At 42.4% G+C, this 20,322-nt stretch overlaps 1 protein-coding gene across 4 annotated transcripts in view; it reads right to left on the bottom strand.

Annotated features, from left to right (window-relative positions):
- dmxl2 (Dmx-like 2) overlaps positions 1-20,322 on the bottom strand; it is a 166,324-nt gene that overhangs the window by 125,234 nt on the left and 20,768 nt on the right. For all 4 annotated transcript variants that reach the window (XM_041175389.1, XM_041175390.1, XM_041175391.1 and 1 more), the window contains exons 2-3: positions 5,366-5,491; positions 4,123-4,194 (exon numbers count right to left, since the gene is read on the bottom strand). In XM_041175389.1, the coding sequence (XP_041031323.1) occupies positions 4,123-4,194; positions 5,366-5,491 (198 nt within the window). The remainder of the gene's footprint in view (positions 1-4,122; positions 4,195-5,365; positions 5,492-20,322) is intronic.

Here is a 20,322-nt window from a genome sequence, read left to right as displayed (position 1 = left end):
CGAATACACGACATTTAGGAAGGACAGGACATAACAAAAAGTTGAAGGGGTGACTCTGTTAATTAATGATGGTATCAGCACAAAAGAGAGGGATAACCTAAGTTCAGGAAACCAGAATGTAGAACTGGTTTGGGTAGAGATGGGAAATGATAAAGGCAAGAAGTCACTGGCAGGAGTGATGTACAGGCCTCCTAACAGTAACCATACAGTAGGATGGGAAATAAAGGAAGAAATAATGGGAGTTTGTCAGAAAGGCACAGCGATAATCATGGGGGATTTTAATTCACACATGGACTGTAAAAAAATCAGATGAGCAAAGGTAGCCTAAGTTTTTGGGATAGTTTCTTCGAACAGTGCATTCTGGTGCCAACCAGAGGGCAGATATACTAGACCTGGTATTATGAAATGAGATAGGATTAATTAATTACCTTATAGTGAAGGCACCCACAGGTAGCAACGATCATAATATGATTTAATTTTACATTCAGTTTGATAGAGAGAAGAGTGAGTCTAAAACTAGTATTTTAACCTTAAATAATGGCAGTTATGAGGGCATGAAAACAGAGCTAGCTAAAATAAATTGGCAAATTAGGTTAAGAGATAGGTCAACAGAGATGCAGTGGCAGACATTTAAGGGGATAGTTCAGAATACACAGAATAGATACATTCCAATGAGAAAGAAAAATTCCAAGGGGAGGGCCCATTATCCGTGATTAATTAAAGAAATTAAATAGTATCAAACTTAAAGAGAAAGCACAAAGATGGGTGACATGTCAGAAGATTAGACAGGATATGAAAAACATCAATCTGTTAGTCATTCTTTGCTAAGGAAGGAAAAATTGGAGTACGAGAGTAAACTAGATAGAAATATAAAAACAGATGGTAAGAGTTTTTATAGATAACTAAAAAAGAGTTAACAAAGTGAGCGCCGGTCCTATAGAATTTGAGTCTTGGGGAAATAATAATGGAAAATAAGGACATGCCAGATCGGGAGGCTACTGCGTGTCATTCAGGCTTTCAGATCGGCAGGCGCACACTTGATTCGGCTGCGCGCCCGCCGAACTGTCAAAGGCCTATTAAGGCCATTTAACTCTCAATTAAAATAATTAACAGAACTGCCTGTCCAACCTTAAGGTTGGCGGGCAGGCAAAGAGCCCAGGCGGCCTTTGCATTTTTCATGGAACCTCATCCACGGGCGGAATGAGGTTTCATGAATTATTTTAAATTTTGACAAAAATTTTCATTAAAATTAATGCACATGTCCCAGCTCATGTGACAGTTTCACATGAGGGGACACATCTTAAAAATTTTCTCGCCACTTTATTAAACTTTTTGGACTTAAAACTAATCTCCCTGAGGCACTCCCGACTCAGCCATGTTTCCTCATTTGAGGAGGATGCAAATGTGTTGGAAGCAGTTCAGAGAAGGTTTAGAACATAAGAAATAGGACCAGAAGTAGGCCAATCGGCCCCTCAAGCTTGTCCCGCCATTTAATAAGAACATGGCTGATATGCCCCCGGCCTCAACTCCTCTTTCGTACCAGCTCCTCATAGCCTTCAACTCCTTGATATTTTAAAAAATCTAACTCCTCTTTAAATACTTTCAGTGATCTAGCCTCCACAATTCTGAGGTAGAGAATTCGAGACATTCACTGGCCTCAGAAGAAGTTCCTTCGCATCTCAGTTTTAAATTAGCATCCCCTTATTCTGCAACTATGTCCCCTTGTTCGAGATTCCCCCACGAGTGAAAGCATCTTCTCAACGTCTACCCTGACAAGCCCTCTCAGAATTTTGTACGTTTCAATAAGATCGCCTCTCATTCTTCTAAACTCTAATGAATAAAGGCCTAAACTGCTTGGCCTTTCTTGATAAGTCAATCCCTTCATCCCAGGGATCAGCCTAGTGAATCTCTTTTGAACTGCCTCCAATGCCAGTATATCCTTTCTTAAATACAGGGACCAAAACTGTACATAGTACTCCAGGTACGGCCTCACCAACACCCTGTACAGTTGTAACAAGACTTCCCTATTTTTAAACTCCAACCCTGTAGCAATGCAAGTCAAAATTCCATTTGACTTCTTAATTACTAGCTGCACCTGCATGCTAACCTTTTGTGTTTCATGCACAACACCCAGATCCCTCTGTGCTTCACTTTTTTGGACTGTCTCTCCACTTGAATAATAGTCTACCTTCGACTTTTCCTACCAAAGTGCATGACCTCACACTTTCCTACATTAAACTCCATTTGCCAAGTTTTTTGCCCATTTACTCAACCTGTCTATATATATTTCCTTGCAGATTCCTTATGCCCTCATCACAGCATGCCCTCTCACCAATTTTTGTATCGTCAGCAAACGTGGATCCATTACACTCTGTCCCCTTCTCCAAGTTATTAACATAGATAGTTAATAATTGAGGCCCTAGCACTGATCCTTGTGGCACTCCACTAGTTATGTCTTTCCAACCTGACTAGACTAACACCTGAAATGGTCAGGTTATTTCATGAGGAAAGGTTAGTCAGGCTTGTATCTGCTGAAGTTTAGATGAGTAAGAAGCAACTTGATTGAAACATATAAGATCCTGGGGTCGATATGGAGAGGATGTTTCCTCTTGTGAGAGAACCTAGAATTAAGGGTTACTGTTTAAAAATAACGAGTTGGCCATTTAAGACAGATGAGGAGAATTTTTTTCTCTCAGAGGACCGTGAGTCTTTGGAACACTGAACCTAAAAAGGCAGTGGAAGCAAGTATTTGAATACTTTTAAGGCAGAGCTAGTTAGATTCTTGATAAACAAGGGGGTTATTGGGGCTAGGCAGGAATGTGGAGTTGAGGTTACGATCAGATCAGCCATGATCTTATCGAAGGGTGGAGCAGGCTCGAAGGGTCGAGTGGCCTACTCCTGCTCCTAATTTGTATGTTTGTATACTAGCTTCAACTGAAAACAGCACTGTAAAAGAAACTGGCAGAGTTACCAGTTTGAGATAACAGCTTGGCAGATCATCTTTCTCCCATTCTTACGGCAAACTAAAATGTCAAAATAGCAGCTGAGTACACTTTTATTAAGTTCAATTCCATTTGTTTTGAAACAATTAACTTGTCTCAGTGTAAGCCACAAACACTCTAGTCCAGAAAATCAGTTGGAGTGTGATATTTTTGAGTTACAGCATAGTTGGAATGATTCTGCAACTAATACATTCATCACAGAGCTAAAACTCTTGTGACTGGTACAGTTTGTTCAGACGCATCATTATTTTCATTTCCGCCTCAGAACTCTACGTGTTATGTGAAATTTCAGGGACCCAGCCTCTCCGCTTTGGGCAGTTCATCGCATAATGATATATAACTAACACAAAAATCCAGAACTCAGTTTCAGATTTGAACACTAATTAGTGCACTGGCACAATCATGAAACCTTACAGGCTATTCCTCTCTCTTATACTGTACCAGCTTGTTGGCTAGAGGTGACTTGATTTGGAGCAAAGGTGATTTATTTCACTGAGATTTTACTTAAAATTTACACCAAACCCTCTTTAAAACCAAGTAACATCTACATAACTGCAGATTTTGATTCAGAGGAGAATTTTGTCTGAATTGGACTCACTAAGTCTCTTTCTCCAACACTTCTTGGAAGGTTCCTCTTCCAAGAAATGATATGAGGAAGAGGTTTGTGTGGTCTTGGCTTACTTCTCATTTATCCATGATTAAGCTACAATTTAAACTACAATTCCCCATTCTAGATCTGCCCTTTTTAAGCAGGAAAGGTTCAGTCTTCTATCTTTTTTGAACATAGCAAAATTCAAAAGGTGTAAAGACCTTTCAATGACTTCGAAAAAAAATTGGAATAACACAACTATTCTAGATCAAAATATAACCTTAAAACTAAGAGTGGAACAGCTTATTTTCTACATGTATAGTTCTGGTTAAGAAATTATTTTCTCTATTTTCCAATCTTGCCACATATATGTGAAGAAACTATAGCTGAAGATATTGTATGATAATAATTTATAATTACAGTCTAAATTTACAGAAAGTTAGCTGGTAACAGCATCACCCTTAATGAAAATTAACAAAGAATTGCACTCTCTCTTTAAAGGAATAGTTGAGAGTAAGTGGGCATACTTACAAGTTTTCTTTTGTAATGGCTTACAGGTACTGGCTCAAAAATGCAAACAGTGTTCCCATAAGAAGCAGCAATCTAAAAATGACACAATTAGAGCAATTTATTCACTGATATCACATGGTTCTTGTCATGTGTATATAATAGAGGTCACACCAATTTCACACTTCAGTATGCATATTATGAAATATCACTGAGGTCTAACTTGTGAAATAGTCACACATTTCTTACATCTATTTGAAATTAAAGTTTCAATGATTCATCATGCTAAACAGTAATTATTTCATTAAGAGAAAGAAAAACATCAGATACTCTTATGTGGGTTTTTCAGTCATACCATTGTATAACTGATCAGGAGACAATAGCTGCTGGAGCCTAAGTATGAGAGAACGTGCTCATAAATACAAAAGGTTTGTATTTATCTTGATTGGGTTGAAATGCTGCAAACTGAAACTCCAACTCCAATTCATGGAAATACCATTCAATGCAGAATATCCACACTGTTGTCAGCAGGATTGTGACAAAGTACTCCTACATTTTATGTCAAATTGTGCAGCTCACCATGCTGCTTATAAGGAGCATCTTCTACCTGTTGCTCGCGTAGACAAGGCTGAACCACCTACATGATCTATATGAAAACCCACGAGCAAGGGGGTGAATTCGAATTCTCTTTAATGTAAAGATGGGTCCAAGATGACAGAACTTGAGATGGAAGCTATGATGCAAGTCTAGCCACCAGGGCATAACTGTTAATTCAATACTTGAGCCATGCAAACATGCTATACTCCAGAAAACTACACATGATCAACTAGTCATCTTGGTTTACCTGTGGCTGGGATTCTGCACTCTAGAATACACAACTAGGCTTAGTAGGATTAGTCCTAACTCTTCAAAATGCAAGAAACTTACTGGTTATCTGCTCAGTTAAACGTCATCAGTACCCCTGCAGACATGTGGCCGTCTCGCAGCCTTATTTCTGCACACCCACAGTTAAGTTCTCTGGACCTAAAGAATGTGTCCCTAGAAGTTCAACTGGAACCCTTAGATAGTGTTAAAATATTGCATATTTCTCAGATAAAACACAAACATAAAATATACATAATGAAAGAAATTTAATTGGGTTGTGTGCTGCATTTAGTACACTTAGAACAGTTCTTTATACGAGGTATAATAGGGTGCTATAACCTAAAAATATAATACAACCCTCCATCAATACATTACAGCGAGTAATCAAATAAAAATATCATACCCTGCCTTGCTGAAGGGAGCATTCCACACACCCCACTTGGATGTTGCCATGCTTAGCACCAGGGATGATCTGAACACATTCAAAGTCACTTCCAAGAATCACCAAGTCACATCCTGAGGCATATGCCTAGAAAAGCAGAAATCACAAGGAACAATTAACTAACTAACCAATCTCACAAATGTTTTCTAACTAATTTAAAGCTTTATGAGATCAAAGGGGAAGCTACAAGTGAAGAAAGAGGATTAATTTAACAACAGGAAACAGGCTTGCTATGATAATGAAGCTAATCACAACGACCGTTCCACAATGGCAAATCACATTTAGTATTTACAAAACTTCCAAAAAAATTAAAATATGTTCAGAAATGCGTTCAATGTATCGTTAATGGTATAATCAACACACACGCTAGTCAAACCCCTATGGTGTAACTCCCAGATAAAGATAAGTGGTAGCGCTCTGCCTGCAGCTTTTCTCTCAATTTCTACTAACTCTACAATTTTTGTCCTTCAGTTGTCTCTCATGATTTCTTCTTTCTATCTTTTTACTGGCTTTCATGCAATTTCTGTTGTTCTCTCTGCTATAACCATTTTGCTAACAGTTTGCCTTTCTCTTTCTGTAACTACCCTCTTCATCTGCTTAACCTCTATTGTGTTTCCCACTGCATCTGCATCCATCTGTTAAATTTTCTTTAAATACTAAGCAGGTCAAGCAGCAACTGGGAAGAGAAACAGAGTTAGCTTTTTATGTTGATGATCTAGCATCAATCTGAAATGTTAACGGCTTCTCTTTTGCTATTGTTTTATGTTATTTTCTGATTTACCTAGCTTGCAACTTTTACGTTTTAAAAGCAGCTGAGCAATATTCAGTAAATGGCTGATCTGCCTGTTCTAAAGTTGAGCAAGGGTGCCCATTTGTTTAAAATCCATACCTTTTGCAGTCCACAGCAGCCTGTTAATGCTGGAAAGGATGACAAAGGAGGTAGTCTGAAACTAGGGAGAGTACTATTTTAGTATGCCCTGGAGTCACTGACAACATGCCCCCAGGATATTAGTTAAGAGTCTCTTTGTGGAAGCAAGATGCTTGGGAGCACTTTGGTAATTTACTGGAAAAGGCCAACATTATTGTGGAGTGAAAATAAAAATATGTTTTATACATGAACAGGCAAGTTAAGCACAAATGTTCCCCTTAGAAGAAATGCAATAAGCTTCTTGCATCATTAGATTTGCCCATTACATAGCTGCTAATTGTTTGCAAAATATCTGCTCTTCCCATCATTAATTATTGCATAAAATTGAACTATAAATTAATCTGGCATATAAATGATAATGTTATACACAACCCCAGTAATTTTATACAGCATACGAAGATACACGTAGCACTGTACTAAAACACAAAAACTGCTTCTTAGCCAGATCTCTTACTTTGCCAATTTTAAACAAACTGTCAATTGGCACAGTGCTGTAGGGACCCTTGGCAGCAGGCCATGGTAACTAGTTTTACAGTTTTCTTCAAACCAAAAACTGCAAAGTAAATTTACAGTCAAAAGCTGTAACCCTTACTCAAAAGACTTCTTAGGGCCCATTCAGTAGAAATCTACAACATTAATTCTATGTCAGGTTATGCAATACTGTTATTCAGGAATGAGATCAGCAATACGAGGACCTGGAAAATAATCAATATAACTGTGTTTGGAATATAAAACCTGCATTTAATACATCCGAACTATAATTCAAAGCAAACGGGGTACAAGCAAACATCATATTCCAAATAAGAAATTAAAATGTGCTTTAGTATGTGTTAACAAAGTATGTTCATTGTCAAATATTGATTTTTATCCATCAGCTGGAAGCAGAAATTGGACTTTTTAAGAACACAGATCATCTGAAACAGACTAAAGTGATTTCAACTTATATTAAAGGTAGATGACACTAATTTACAGTATTCAACAGCTGAAGATGAACCACTCAAAGGTTAACTGCTTGGTCAAAAAGACGTTGAATTTTAAGATAGCTCTCCAGGTGACCTAATCTAGTTATATTTGGAATATATAATCATGCCTGAATTACTGGCAGTTGTAGAGAGATCATATAACTAGCCCAAATCCTTCGTATAGTTTAAGCACAAGTTTCTGAGCAGAACTGGATTAGCAGTTGAGCTAAGTGGAACTCCTGCCTGCCTCTCTCCAACTAACAAGTTTGGACCCTGTCTATTAATTTGACTTTGTCTCCATTCTGCAGTAGACAAGAGTTTTTAAAGAAAAACTCAACTCCACATCTGTGTCGCCAGGAGAACAGCCAACTCCAAGCTCTACATTTTTAAACTGGAAGTATTGAGACCATCAGATTCAGCCTGAAGCCAGTAGAGACGCTAGACTACAAGCTGTGAACTTGTTTTATTTCTTACAGGTTCTAATTTGGCCAGTCTATCCTCTCACTCTGTAATCTGTATGTGTGTGTGGATTTCGAAAGCGTGTGTGTGTGCGCGTGTGCACAAGTCGAAGCATATATTATTTTACTCAGATCAATTTAACTATAATAAAATTAACCTCCTTCTTTGTTAAACTCAAGGAAGCCTGTCTGATTGGTTCTTTTACGATCACAGTGCATAAACAGTTAAGTACTCACTGAATTGGTCTTTTCAAACAAAAACCCTGTGCAGTCAAACAAGGAGGGGAAAGGGGTAGGCAGGCATTCGACCCCTCCTCATCTGGTCTTAACAGTATGTGATAGACAACATCCTCAAAAATATCAGTACAATTTACAGAGTCAGGCGCACTGCTGCCTTCGCGACTGTCTGTGCTTCCTACGTGCAAAGTTAACATTGCTGCAGGCAGTTAGACAGACAACCAACATTGGAAACAATATAATCAAATTCAGCACTATACATTAAGCTGCACTATCCACTGAATCAATTCCTCACACAGAGCACTTGAAATTTCTTTTAAACGATTGTGCATGATAGATAACTAGTAGTGGATGGGGGAAAGAGGGAAGAAGCTGCCCATTTAGTGCGAATAACACTCATTGGTGGACATCAGGCATGTCTTGGATGTTTAACCAGAGTAAAAAGGACAGAACCAATTTCTGTATTTTAAAAATGCACACAAATTTTAAGAGGCAAGAGAGAATGATAAATGCGGGCAATATATCCTTTCAAAGTGCTGAGTGAAATACTGAGTAACAGCTTTAATGCTCCACATCATTTCCACACTTATTTCAATTCAATTCTCTTGCATTAATATCAAGTTCCATTTGGCATTAATAACACCGCAGGTAAAGGACACTGACACCGCTGCACAATAGCAACTACAATTCTGGCTGCATTGTTAGGATCAGGTGAGATGATCTCTCCCTCCCTTCTTCAGGGCTCCTATTCCTCAAACACTTTTCCAACAATCTTCAACATCTATTTGCACCAATGAAAATCAATATGTGATGACAAGTCCATGAGCTAAATACTGCAATTGAGGAAGGTTCACAAACTTCATTGAGTCATGGTGGATGGATACCACCACAGCTTATCAATCTCAGTTATTCGGCGTAACATTGAACTTCGGTGGGAGTGTAAATAGAAAGTAGCTGGATTGTCCACCCATTACGCACCCTGCTCAATTTTACTTTCCATTGTGGTCAATTGATTACCGCCCAATCCTGCCAAAGTTGAAAGTTCTGCGCATTAACTTTTCTAGCAAGCAAATGACCCAAATTTCAACTCACAGGGCAACTCAAGGGCAAAGGCAGCAGATAAATGGGAACACCCTCACCTCCAAACTCCCTTCCAATTCACACATCATCCTCACCTGGACGTATATCATTCTACTGGAATTATTGTTGGGTCAAAATCTCGGATCTCCCTATCTAATGGCCCTGTAAGAGTACCTTCACCATGCTCAATACAGCAGCTGAAGGCGGCAGTTACCAGGATCTTCAAGAAAAACTTTTTTTTTGTTCATTCATGGAACGCAGCTATTGCTGGCTAGACAGGCATTTATTGCCCATCCATAATTGCCCTCTTGAAGGTGGTGCCAAGCTGCCTTCTTGAACCGTTGCAGTCCCTGTGGTGTAGGTACACCCCCAGTGCTGTTAGGGAGGGAGTTCCAGGATTTTGACCTAGTGACAGTGAAGGAACAGCGATTTCTTTCCAAGTCAGGATGGTGAGTGGCTTGGAGGGGAACTTCCAGGTGATGGAGTACCCATCCATCTGCTGCCCTTGTCCTTCTAGATGGTAGCAGCCGTGAGTTTGGAAGATGCTAAGGAGCCTTGGTGAGTTCCTACAGTGCATCTCATAGATGGTACACACTGCCGCTCTACGTCAGTGGTGGAGGGAGTGACTGCTTGTGGATGGGGTGCCAATCAAGCGGGGCTGCTTTTTCCTGAATGGTGTCGAGCTTCTTGAGTGCTGTTGAAGCTGCACTCATCCAGGCAAGTGCAGAGTATTCATCACACTCCTAACTTGCGCCTTGTAGATGCTGGACAGGCTTTGGTGAGTCAGGAGTTGAGTTACTTGCTGCAGGATTCTGAGCTCTGACCTGCTCTTTTAGCCACAGTATTTATATGACTAGTCCAGTTCAGTTTCTGGTCAATGGTAACCCCCCTCTCACCCGCCCCCAGGTTGTTGATAGTGGGGGATTCAGTGATGGTAATGCCAATGAATGTCATGGGGCGATGGCTAGATTCTCTTTTGTTGGAGTGTGTCATTGCCTGGCACTTGTGTGACACGCATGTTACTTGCCACTCATCAGCCCAAGCCTGGATATCGTCCAGCTCTTGCTGCACTTGGGCATACTTCTAAGGATGGACAATAAAATTGTGGGATTGCCAACAATGCCTCTATCCCAAGAATGAATTTTTAAAAAAGGATGAGCTGAAGTTTACAGGGAGGTGAGGATAAGAAGCCAGCTAGGGGAGTATTGGAATAGTTGATAGTTGAGCTGAGGTAGGGATGTATTACACATGTAGATAGATAATCTTTAATAATGGAAAAGAAGATGGGATTAAAAGTTCCACTCAAATAAGATGCTGAGGTTGCAGACAGCCTGATTCAGCATGAAAAATGATCCTGAGTTTGCGGCAGGTGCTGACGACAATGATATTGGTCGTTTTAATGTTTATTTGTAGGAAATCGAATCTAATCAAAGACTGAATGTCAGGCAAGCATGCTCAAGATACAAGTGGCAGTGCAGTAATTGAGGAAACTAGTGGAATGGTTTAGCTAGGTTTCCTTAGTTACACAGAATCTACAGCACAAAGCCATTTCGGCCCAACAGGCATATGCTGGCATTTAAGCTCCACACTACCTTCTCCCATCTCTCCTTATTGAACTTCATCACTATATCTTTCTAAAAACAAAAAACTGCGGATGCTGGAGATCCAAAACAAAAACAGAATTACCTGGAAAAACTCAGCAGGTCTGGCAGCATCAGCGGAGAAGAAAAGAGTTGACGTTTCGAGTTCTCATGACCCTTCGACGGAACTAGGTGAATCCCAGGAAGGGTTGAAATATAAGCTGGTTTAAGGTAGTGGTGGTGGTGGGGGGGGGGGGGGGGGGGGGGAAGAGAGGTGTTGGGTGGGAGGAGAGAAGTGGAGGGGGGTGGTGTGGTTGTAGGCAAAAGCAGTGATAGAAGCAGATCATCAAAAGATGTCACAGACGGCAGAACAAAAGAACACACAGGCATCAAAGTTGGTGATATTATCTAAACAAATGTGCTAATTAAGAATGGATGGTAGGGCACTCAAGGTATAGCTCTAGTGGAGGTGGGGGGAGCATAAAAGATTTTAAAATATTTTAAAATAATGGAAATAGGAGGGAAAAAGAAAAATTATATAATTCATTGGAAAAAAACAAAAGGAAGGGGGAAGAAACAGAGGAGTGGGGGGGGGGAGGGGGGGTGGGCAATGGAGGAGGGAGGTCAAGACCTAAAGTTGTTGAATTCAATATTCAGTCCGGAAGGCTGTAAAGTGCCTAGTCAGAAGATGAGGTGCTGTTCCTCCAGTTTGCGTTGGGCTTCACTGGAACAATGCAGCAAGCCAAGGACAGACATGTGGGCAAGAGAGCAGGGTGGAGTGTTGAAATGGCAAGCGACAGGGAGGTTTGGGTCATTCTTGCGGACAGACCGCAGGTGTTCTGCAAAGCGGTCACCCAGTTTATGTTTGGTCACTCCAATGTAGAGGAGACCACATTGGGAGCAACGAATGCAGTAGACTAAGTTGGGGGAAATGCAAGTGAAATGTTGCTTCACTTGAAAGGAGTGTTTGGGCCCTTGGACGGTGAGGAGAGAGGAAGTGAAGGGGCAGGTGTTACATCTTTTGCGTGGGCATGGGGTGGTGCCATAGGTGGGGGTTGGGGAGTAGGGGGTGATGGAGGAGTGGACCAGGGTGTCCCGGAGGGAACGATCCCTACGGAATGCCGACAGTGGGGGTGAAGAGAAGATGTGTTTGGTAGTGGCATCATGCTGGAGTTGGCGGAAATGGCGGAGGATGATCCTTTGAATGCGGAGGCTGGTGGGGTGATAAGTGAGGACAAGGGGGACCCTATCATGTTTCTGGGAGGGAGGAGAAGGCGTGAGGGCTGATGCGCGGGAGATAGGCCGGACATGGTGGGTCCACCCAACGACGGTGGGTGGAAAACCTCGTTTAAGGAAGAAGGAGGACATGTCAGAGGAACTGTTTTTGAAGGTAGCATCATCGGAACAGATGCGACGGAGACGAAGGAACTGAGAGAATGGGATGGAGTCCTTACAGGAAGTGGGGTTTGAGGAGCTGTAGTCAAGGTAGCTGTGGGAGTCGGTAGGCTTTTAATGGATATTGGTGGACAGTCTATCACCAGAGATTGAGACAGCGAGGTCAAGGAAGGGAAGGGAAGTGTCAGAGATGGACCACGTGAAAATGATGGAGGGGTGGAGATTGGAAGCAAAATTAAGAAATTTTTCCAAGTCCCGACGAGAGCACGAAGCAGCACCAAAGTAATCATCGATGTACCGGGTAAAGAGTTGTGGAAGGGGGCCGGAGTAGGATTGGAATAAGGAATGTTCCACATACCCCATAAAGAGACAGGCATAGCTGGGGCCCATGCGGGTACCCATAGCCACACCTTTTATTTGGAGGAAGTGAGAGGAGTTGAAGTAGAAATTGTCCAGTGTGAGAACAATTTCAGCCAGACGGAGGAGAGTAGTGGTGGATAGGGATTGTTCGGGCCTCTGTTTGAAGAAGAAGCTAAGGGCCCTCAGACCATCCTGGTGGGGAATGGAGGTGTAGAGGGATTGGCCGTCCATGGTGAAGAGGAAGTGGTTGGGGCCAGGGAACTGGAAATTGTTGATGTGACGTAAGGTGTCAGAGGAATCACGGATGTAGGTGGGAAGGGACTGGACAAGGGGAGAGAGAAGGGAGTCAAGATAACGAAAGATGAGTTCTGTGGGGCAGGAGCAAGCTGGCACGATCGGTCTACCAGGACAGTTCTGTTTGTGGATTCTGGGTAGGAGGTAGAAGCGGGCCTTCCGAGGTTGGGCGACTATCAGGTTGGAAGCTGTGGGAGGAAGATCCCCAGAGGAGATGAGGTCAGTGACAGTCCTGGAAACAATGGCTTGATGTTCAGTGGTGGGGTCATGGTCCAGGGAGAGGTAGGAGGAAGTGTCTGTGAGTTGACGCTCAGCCTCCGCGAGGTAAAGGTCAGTGCACCAGACAACAACAGCACCACCCTTGTCAGCGGGTTTGATGACGATGTCAGGGTTGGACCTGAGAGAATGGAGTGCAGTAAGTTCAGCGAGAGATTAGAATGGGTGAGAGGAGCAGAGAAATTGAGACGACTAATGTTGCACCGACAGTTCTCAATGAAAAGATCAAGAGAAGGTAAGAATCCAGAGGGAGGGGTCCAGGTGGAGGGAGAATATTGGAGGTGGGTGAAAGGATCCGTCGAACGGGGAGAGGAGTCCTGCCCAAAGAAGTAAGCCTGGAGACGAAGACGGCGGAAGAAGAGTTCAGCATCATGCCGAGCCCAAAATTCATTAAGGTGAGGGCGTAGAGGTATGAAACTAAGTCCTTTGCTGAGCGCTGAACATTCAGCATCGGAGAGGGGAAGGTCAGGGGGTATAGTGAATACACGGCTGGGGCTGGGATTGGAAGATGGGGTGGGGACGGAGGGACAGGCAGGGGTGGAGGGTACTAGATGGGTGTTGGTGTTGATGAGTTGTTGGAGCTTGCGTTCCTTAGCACTTGAGAGAAAGAGAAAAAGTTTCTCGTTGAGGCGTCGGATAAGACGAAGAATAAAATGAAACTGGGGGCACGCGCAGCTTTGAAAAAGGATACGGCGGTGCTGCTGGAGGGAGAGGTCGAGTGTGTTCATATGGCGGTGCATGGCACTGAGTGTGGATCTCAGGATGCGACGGGAACAGCAGTCTGAGAAACGTTTTATGTCCCGGAGATACCTGTAATCCTGGGTGGGTTCGAAACATGAGGGGTGGAATTTCAGTTGAAATCCACGTGGAGTAATTCGGAAACGGAGACAGTCACTGAGAAAGGAGATATGGCTGTGAAAGCGGGTTTTAGTAAACACCTTGTCAAGCACCAGGAGGGAAATGGAAAGCAAGGAAGGTGAACAAGGCAAAAGAGAGATACGGAAATCTTGTCGCAGAGACTTCTTCAAGGAGGTAGGCATTTCTTGAAGAGCAGTGGCAGTCAATTAAACACAGAGATAAAAACAAAAAACTGCGGATGCTGGAGATCTAAAACAAAAACAGAATTACCTGGAAAAACTCAGCAGGTCTGGCAGCATCGGCGGAGAAGAAAAGAGTTGACGTTACGAGTCCTCATGACCCTTCGACAGAACTAGGTGAATCCCAGGAAGGGTGGAAATATAAGCTGGTTTTAAGGTGGTGGTGGTGGTGGTTGGGGGGAGAAGTGGAGGATGGTGGTGTGGTTGTTAGGCAAAAGCGGTGATAGAAGCAGATCATCAAAAGATGTCACAGACAGCAGAACAAAAGAACACATAGGTGTCGAAGTTGTCCATCATTTTCACGTGGTCCATCTCTGACACTTCCCTTCCCTTCCTTGACCTCTCTGTCTCAATCTCTGGTGATAGACTGTCCACCAATATCCATTAGAAGCCTACCGACTCCCACAGCTACCTTGACTACAGCTCCTCAAACCCCGCTTCCTGTAAGGACTCCATCCCACTCTCTCAGTTCCTTCACCTCCGTCGCATCTGTTCCGATGATGCTACCTTCAAAAACAGTTCCTCTGACATGTCCTCCTTCTTCCTTAAACGAGGTTTTCCACCCACCGTCGTTGACAGGGCCCTCAACCGTGTCCGGCCTATCTCCCGCGCATCCACCCTCACGCCTTCTCCTCCCTCCCAGAAACATGATAGGGTCCCCCTTGTCCTTACTTATCACCCCACCAGCCTCTGCATTCAAAGGATCATCCTCCGCCATTTCCGCCAACTCCAGCATGATGCCACTACCAAACACATCTTCCCTTCACCCCCACTGTCGGCATTCCGTAGGGATCGTTCCCTCCGGGACACCCTGGTCCACTCCTCCATCACCCCCTACTCCCCAACCCCCACCTATGGCACCACCCCATGCTCACGCAAAAGATGTAACACCTGCCCCTTCGCTTCCTCTCTCCTCACCGTCCAAGGGCCCAAACACTCTTTTCAAGTGAAGCAACATTTCACTTGCATTTCCCCCAACTTAGTCTACTGCATTCGTTGCTCCCAATGCGGTCTCCTCTACATTGGAGACCAAACGTAAACTGGGCGACCGCTTTGCAGAACACCTGCGGTCTGTCCGCAAGATTGACCCAAACCTCCCTGTCGCTTGCCATTTCAACACTCCACCCTGCTCTCTTGCCCACATGTCTGTCCTTGGCTTGCTGCATTGTTCCAGTGAAGCCCAACGCAAACTGGAGGAACAGCACCTCATCTTCTGACTAGGCACTTTACAGCCTTCTGGACTGAATATTGAATTCAACAACTTTAGGTCTTGAACTGCCTCCTCCATCCCCACCTCCCCCCGCCCCAACTCCTCTGTTTCCTCCCCCTTCCTTTTGTTTTTTTTCCAATGAATTATATAATTTTTCTTTTTCCCTCCTAATTCCATTATTTTAAAATATTTTAAAATCTTTTAAGCTCCCCCCACCCCCACTAGAGCTATACCTTGAGTGCCCTACCATCCATTTTTAATTAGCACATTCGTTTAGATAATATCACCAACTTCGACACCTATGTGTTCTTTTGTTCTGCCACCTGTGACATCTTTTGATGATCTGATTCTATCACTGCTTTTGCCTACAACCACACCACCCCCCCTCCACTTCTCTCCCCGCACTCAACAACCCCCCCCCCCCCACCCCACCCCCCCCCCCCCCCCCCCCCCACCCCAACCCCCAACACCACCACCACCTTAAACCAGCTTATATTTCAACCCTTCCTGGGATTCACCTAGTTCTGTCGAAGGGTCATGAGGACTCGAAACGTCAACTCTTTTCTTCTCCGTCGATGCTACCAGACCTGCTGAGTTTTTCCAGGTAATTCTGTTTTTACTATATCTTTCTATCCTTTACTCTCATGTGTTATTTACCTCACCTACTCCCTACAGCAATGCATTCCACATTCTTACCAATCTCTGGGTAAAAAGGCTTCTCCTGAATTTCCTACTGAATTTGTTATTATCTTATATTTATGACCTCTAGTTTTGGGCTCCCCACAAGTAGAATCATTTTCTTGATGCCAAGCCTAGCAAACCCCTTTCTTATCTTAAGGACTGCTTTCAGATCAACCCTCAGCCTTCTCTTATCTGGAAAAAATAGCCTCAGCCTGTCCAGCCTTTCCTAATAAGCACATATTCTCAGTTCCTGTATCATCTCTGCAAATATTTTCACACCTTGATCAATACTTGTTTTTTTTATTTGTAGACTGAAACTTAGCATAATAATTCAAGTATGGTTTAACCAAAATTCTATACAAGTTTAATATAACTTCTTTACTTTTCAACTCCATCCATTTAGAAATGACAGCAGTGCTTTGTTTGCATTTTTAATGGCCTTATTTAATGGTCATCCTAGTTGCCCAAATGCAATTGAGTGCTTGTTAGGCGACTTAAAAAAGCAATCAAGGGTCAAAAGCACAGTCATAGGACAGAAATCAATATAGCTCACACTGCAACAGGATTGGAGGTTTTCTTTCCTAAAATGACATTAGTAAGCCAATTGATATTTTATGACAATCTGACAGCTTCATAATCATTTTTGCTGATATCAGTCTTTTACTTGCAATTTTTAAAGCTCAATTCAAACGTTCAAGTTGTCGTTATGGGATTTGCACTGATGTTCTCTATTATCTGTACAGATGGCTATTTCTTAGCCAAACTCATGAGACACCCCAACTAAATCAAGCTTAGATTTCCAGGAATTGTGGATGAGCTTCCTTTTTAACCATCAGATGCAGACTCTGAACTCAATTATGCTGGATACAAATAAGGTTCCAGACTGGGCTTGGATCACTTTGTTGAACCTGTCTGCCCATCAAGAAAGCAGATTCATGACATGCTAGTCCAGAACAAGTAGTTTTTAAATCAGCTGTGTTAGGAAATAAGACACAGTTAGATCAAGTTTGTAGCACAGAAACAAGCCATGCACCCCAACTGATTTATGCCAGCATTAATACACAATACAAGCCTCTTCCCACCAAACCTGAAAATAATGCCATCAGCATATTCTTCTACACCTTTTCCCTCTTAAAAGCTTGCCTGCTATACGTCTGCACTACATCGCTAAAGGATAGCTAGCAGCTAATGAAGAGTAGGAAACAAGAATAGATCCCTGAGGGACTCCCAATGCCATGATGCATAGGTGGTGTTATGATCCTAGGCAGACCCCCACGTTTTAGGTAAGATCCGGTTAGGGACCAATAAAGCTTTGTTTAAAGTAGACAAAGTTTGAGATTCAAGACACTTACTTAAAGAATAAAGCCACAAGATTCCACGGGTTTTAAACAAACAAAAATAAATTTTTACCATGCAAGGTATTTACAATATCTACCGTATACTCTAATATTCAGGGTTAAAAGGAAGTACATATGAATTAACAGGCAAACTGCAGTCGAACACACCACACTGTAAAATAAATGGCAAAGGCAACCAAGACAGATTCCACAGATTTTTCAACAACCCACCCAGACGTCAGTAAACATGCAGTCAATCCTTTTCATTGAAACTCTGACTCTCTCACCAGGGATTGCAGTCTGCATCTTCGAAGATCTCACCTTGGAATTCTCTCCAAAAGTTATTTCAACTTGGACAGCGCCAACAATGTCCCATCTCGCAGGGTTTCAATCTTGTCTTCCAAGACTCAGTTCCCCTGGATTCCCAAGTATGCACTCAAGCACTGACTCACAAGCGTAACTTCAGCTTTTTGGCTACATCGAGCAGGATACTACTATTCCAAAGGGTACCTTCATCCCAACAGCCTGCAGCATGGAGTCATCAACCTTCTGCTGCCTTCATAGATCTTCAGGACTTCTCCTGAGATCTCTTCACTTTAGGTCTGCCAACCACAGCCCTTTTTCTGCTTGAAGCCACTTACTCTGCTCTTCTTTCTTCCTAACTTAACTGGGGCCTCGCCCTTTGGGACCTCTCCCTGTCCCCTGCCTGGGACGCTTCCCTTCAATGACGCTTCACTCCTGGTCATATGACCTTGGTTTTTGCACTGTTTATTCCGTTTTGCACAGGGCACGCTGGGCCCATCCTCAGCCCTAAGAACTTAAAAATGATGAATTGCACATGTGCAGCCCATTCCCGATCCCTGCATGTGCACAAAACTCCAAGGGCTGTTGGGACTTGGAGTTCCCAAGCTCTGCTCTTGACAAGAATGTAAGTTGACTTTTGTAACAGTGGGTAGAGAAGACATGCCTAGAGATCAATTGGATAGATGAGTGGAACGAACCAAGTAAAAGGGGGGAGTAGCTGAACAAATAGTCTATCTTGGTAAAAAAAAGTGTGGGTAGAGGGGCTTAAGATGTTTGTAATGGAAGAAATATGCCAGTAGCTATATCTGCTCTCAAGGTTAATCCGGGTAATGGGCAGTTTTGGCAGAGGAGTATGAGTAGAGCTTGAAAAGAGGGAATGTGAAACAATGCTCATCATTTCATTTGATCTTAGTATTATATCAGTGAACATTTTACAGTATGTTGGGAATTACTGAAGACTACAGGTACAGTGTCTCACAACTCGCTATTCGAGAACAGTAATGTCTGAAACCCAAACATTTTTTTAAGCTGCCATGCATGAATTTTTATTATTATACGAATAAATTAACTTACTAGCTTGCTGGGCTGGGTGCTGCATTGGTGTGCTCCGAGTGCTCCAAGTGACCCTTGACTCAACCCATCCCGAACCGCCTGAACCAAAAACTGGCGAGATTCGAAATCCGGCATGGGCTCAGTCTTAAGGTTGCCGGTTTTGAGACACTATACCTGGTGATCTGCTTATGTTTTATTATTTACATAACTGTACTCGAAAGAGATTTCAAGTTCAAGGTGTTTCAACGTCACTGTTATGATGTGGCGGATGATGTGTGCCAGGTGGAACAAATCCTCAAGGGAAACTTGGCCATGTTATCACAACAGTTTTGCAATTTGTATTTATTACAAGAAGATATGTGCACTGATTCAGAAGTAGTAATGAGTCCACCAAGAACTTTAGCGATTTTAAAAATTAAATTAAAATATTTATTAACAAAATAAAAGATTTCAAGCATGTACATAAGGCTATAATAATTACTCTAACAAATCCTAAAATTCCTAATTAACCTGACTCCCAGTTACACACCCCCTTTAAGGCAACAGTCCAAAATAGATTTTAAATTTCAAAGAAAAAACAACAAGTTAACAGTACCCACTTGACAGTGGAATTCCAAATAGCTTTCTTCAACTTTAGTTACTAGACACAACAGACTTATGCAAAATGGCTGGAGGCTTCTTCAAAGCCGGTTCACATACACCTGTTAGATCTTACATGGCCCCCAACATCGCCTTTCATTCTCCTTTATATATGATTCTTTCTTTTTAATATGTAAATTCCATTGTTCCATGTGTATTTGGAGCTGTGCCTTTCCCAGAATATAAAAACTTTCATGTTGCCAATATTGTTAGTAACCTTTGGGGAAAATAAACACACTCCTTAGCCTTGCTTATCTGGCTAGCTGTAAACAGACTAATAACCCTTTTGAAATCCAAACAATCCCTTCACTTATCTACAAATGCAAATTCCCTTCACACCTTACATGCTAAGACAGCATTCATGTTTACTTATTTGCATTTCAAGTATATTTCTACACCTAGCCTCTTGATAATTTCAAGCTTGCAGTTTACCTCACTTCAAATGTAATTAAATCACGCAGCCAGAACCATCTACGCTTATCCTCATAAACCTACTTTACAACAAACCAGAAAAATATTATGAAAATGATTATACTTTCGTAACAGTCAGTGTGTGATGACTGTTATTTTGAGATCAGTTTGACTGAGTAGATGGTCACGTGATTTGTTCAACCAATGTGTAGCTAGCGCAGGGAAATAAATTCTAGGGGAGGAGTTTCCTAGGAAATGATTGTATGAGGGGTTGGCTGGATACAAGCAGCCACAGAAGCTCTAGTGTCAATAAAGTTTGTTTTGTTTGACTAAGAAGCATCCCAGAGCATGTGGGGAAACATTTGGCGACGAGGGAAAACTATCCTGGCACTGTATCCAGCCTGCATCTGTGAGTATCATGTTTAATCTACGGCTGTGAATAGGAAATTAAATTACTCACCAAGATGCCTCTTTTCAGCCAGATAGACCCATTCGACTCCTATGCAGAGGAATGGGGTCAATATGTCGAGAGCATTGTGTTCTACTTTGAGGCGAATGAAATCAGGAACGAGGGAAGCGTAAGACAATCCTCTAGAGCACTTAGTGGAAGTTAGGTT

Source organism: Carcharodon carcharias, chromosome 26 (assembly GCF_017639515.1).
Source record: "Carcharodon carcharias isolate sCarCar2 chromosome 26, sCarCar2.pri, whole genome shotgun sequence".
Classification (NCBI taxonomy): domain Eukaryota; kingdom Metazoa; phylum Chordata; class Chondrichthyes; order Lamniformes; family Lamnidae; genus Carcharodon; species Carcharodon carcharias.
This window is presented reverse-complemented; position numbering and strand designations above follow the sequence as displayed.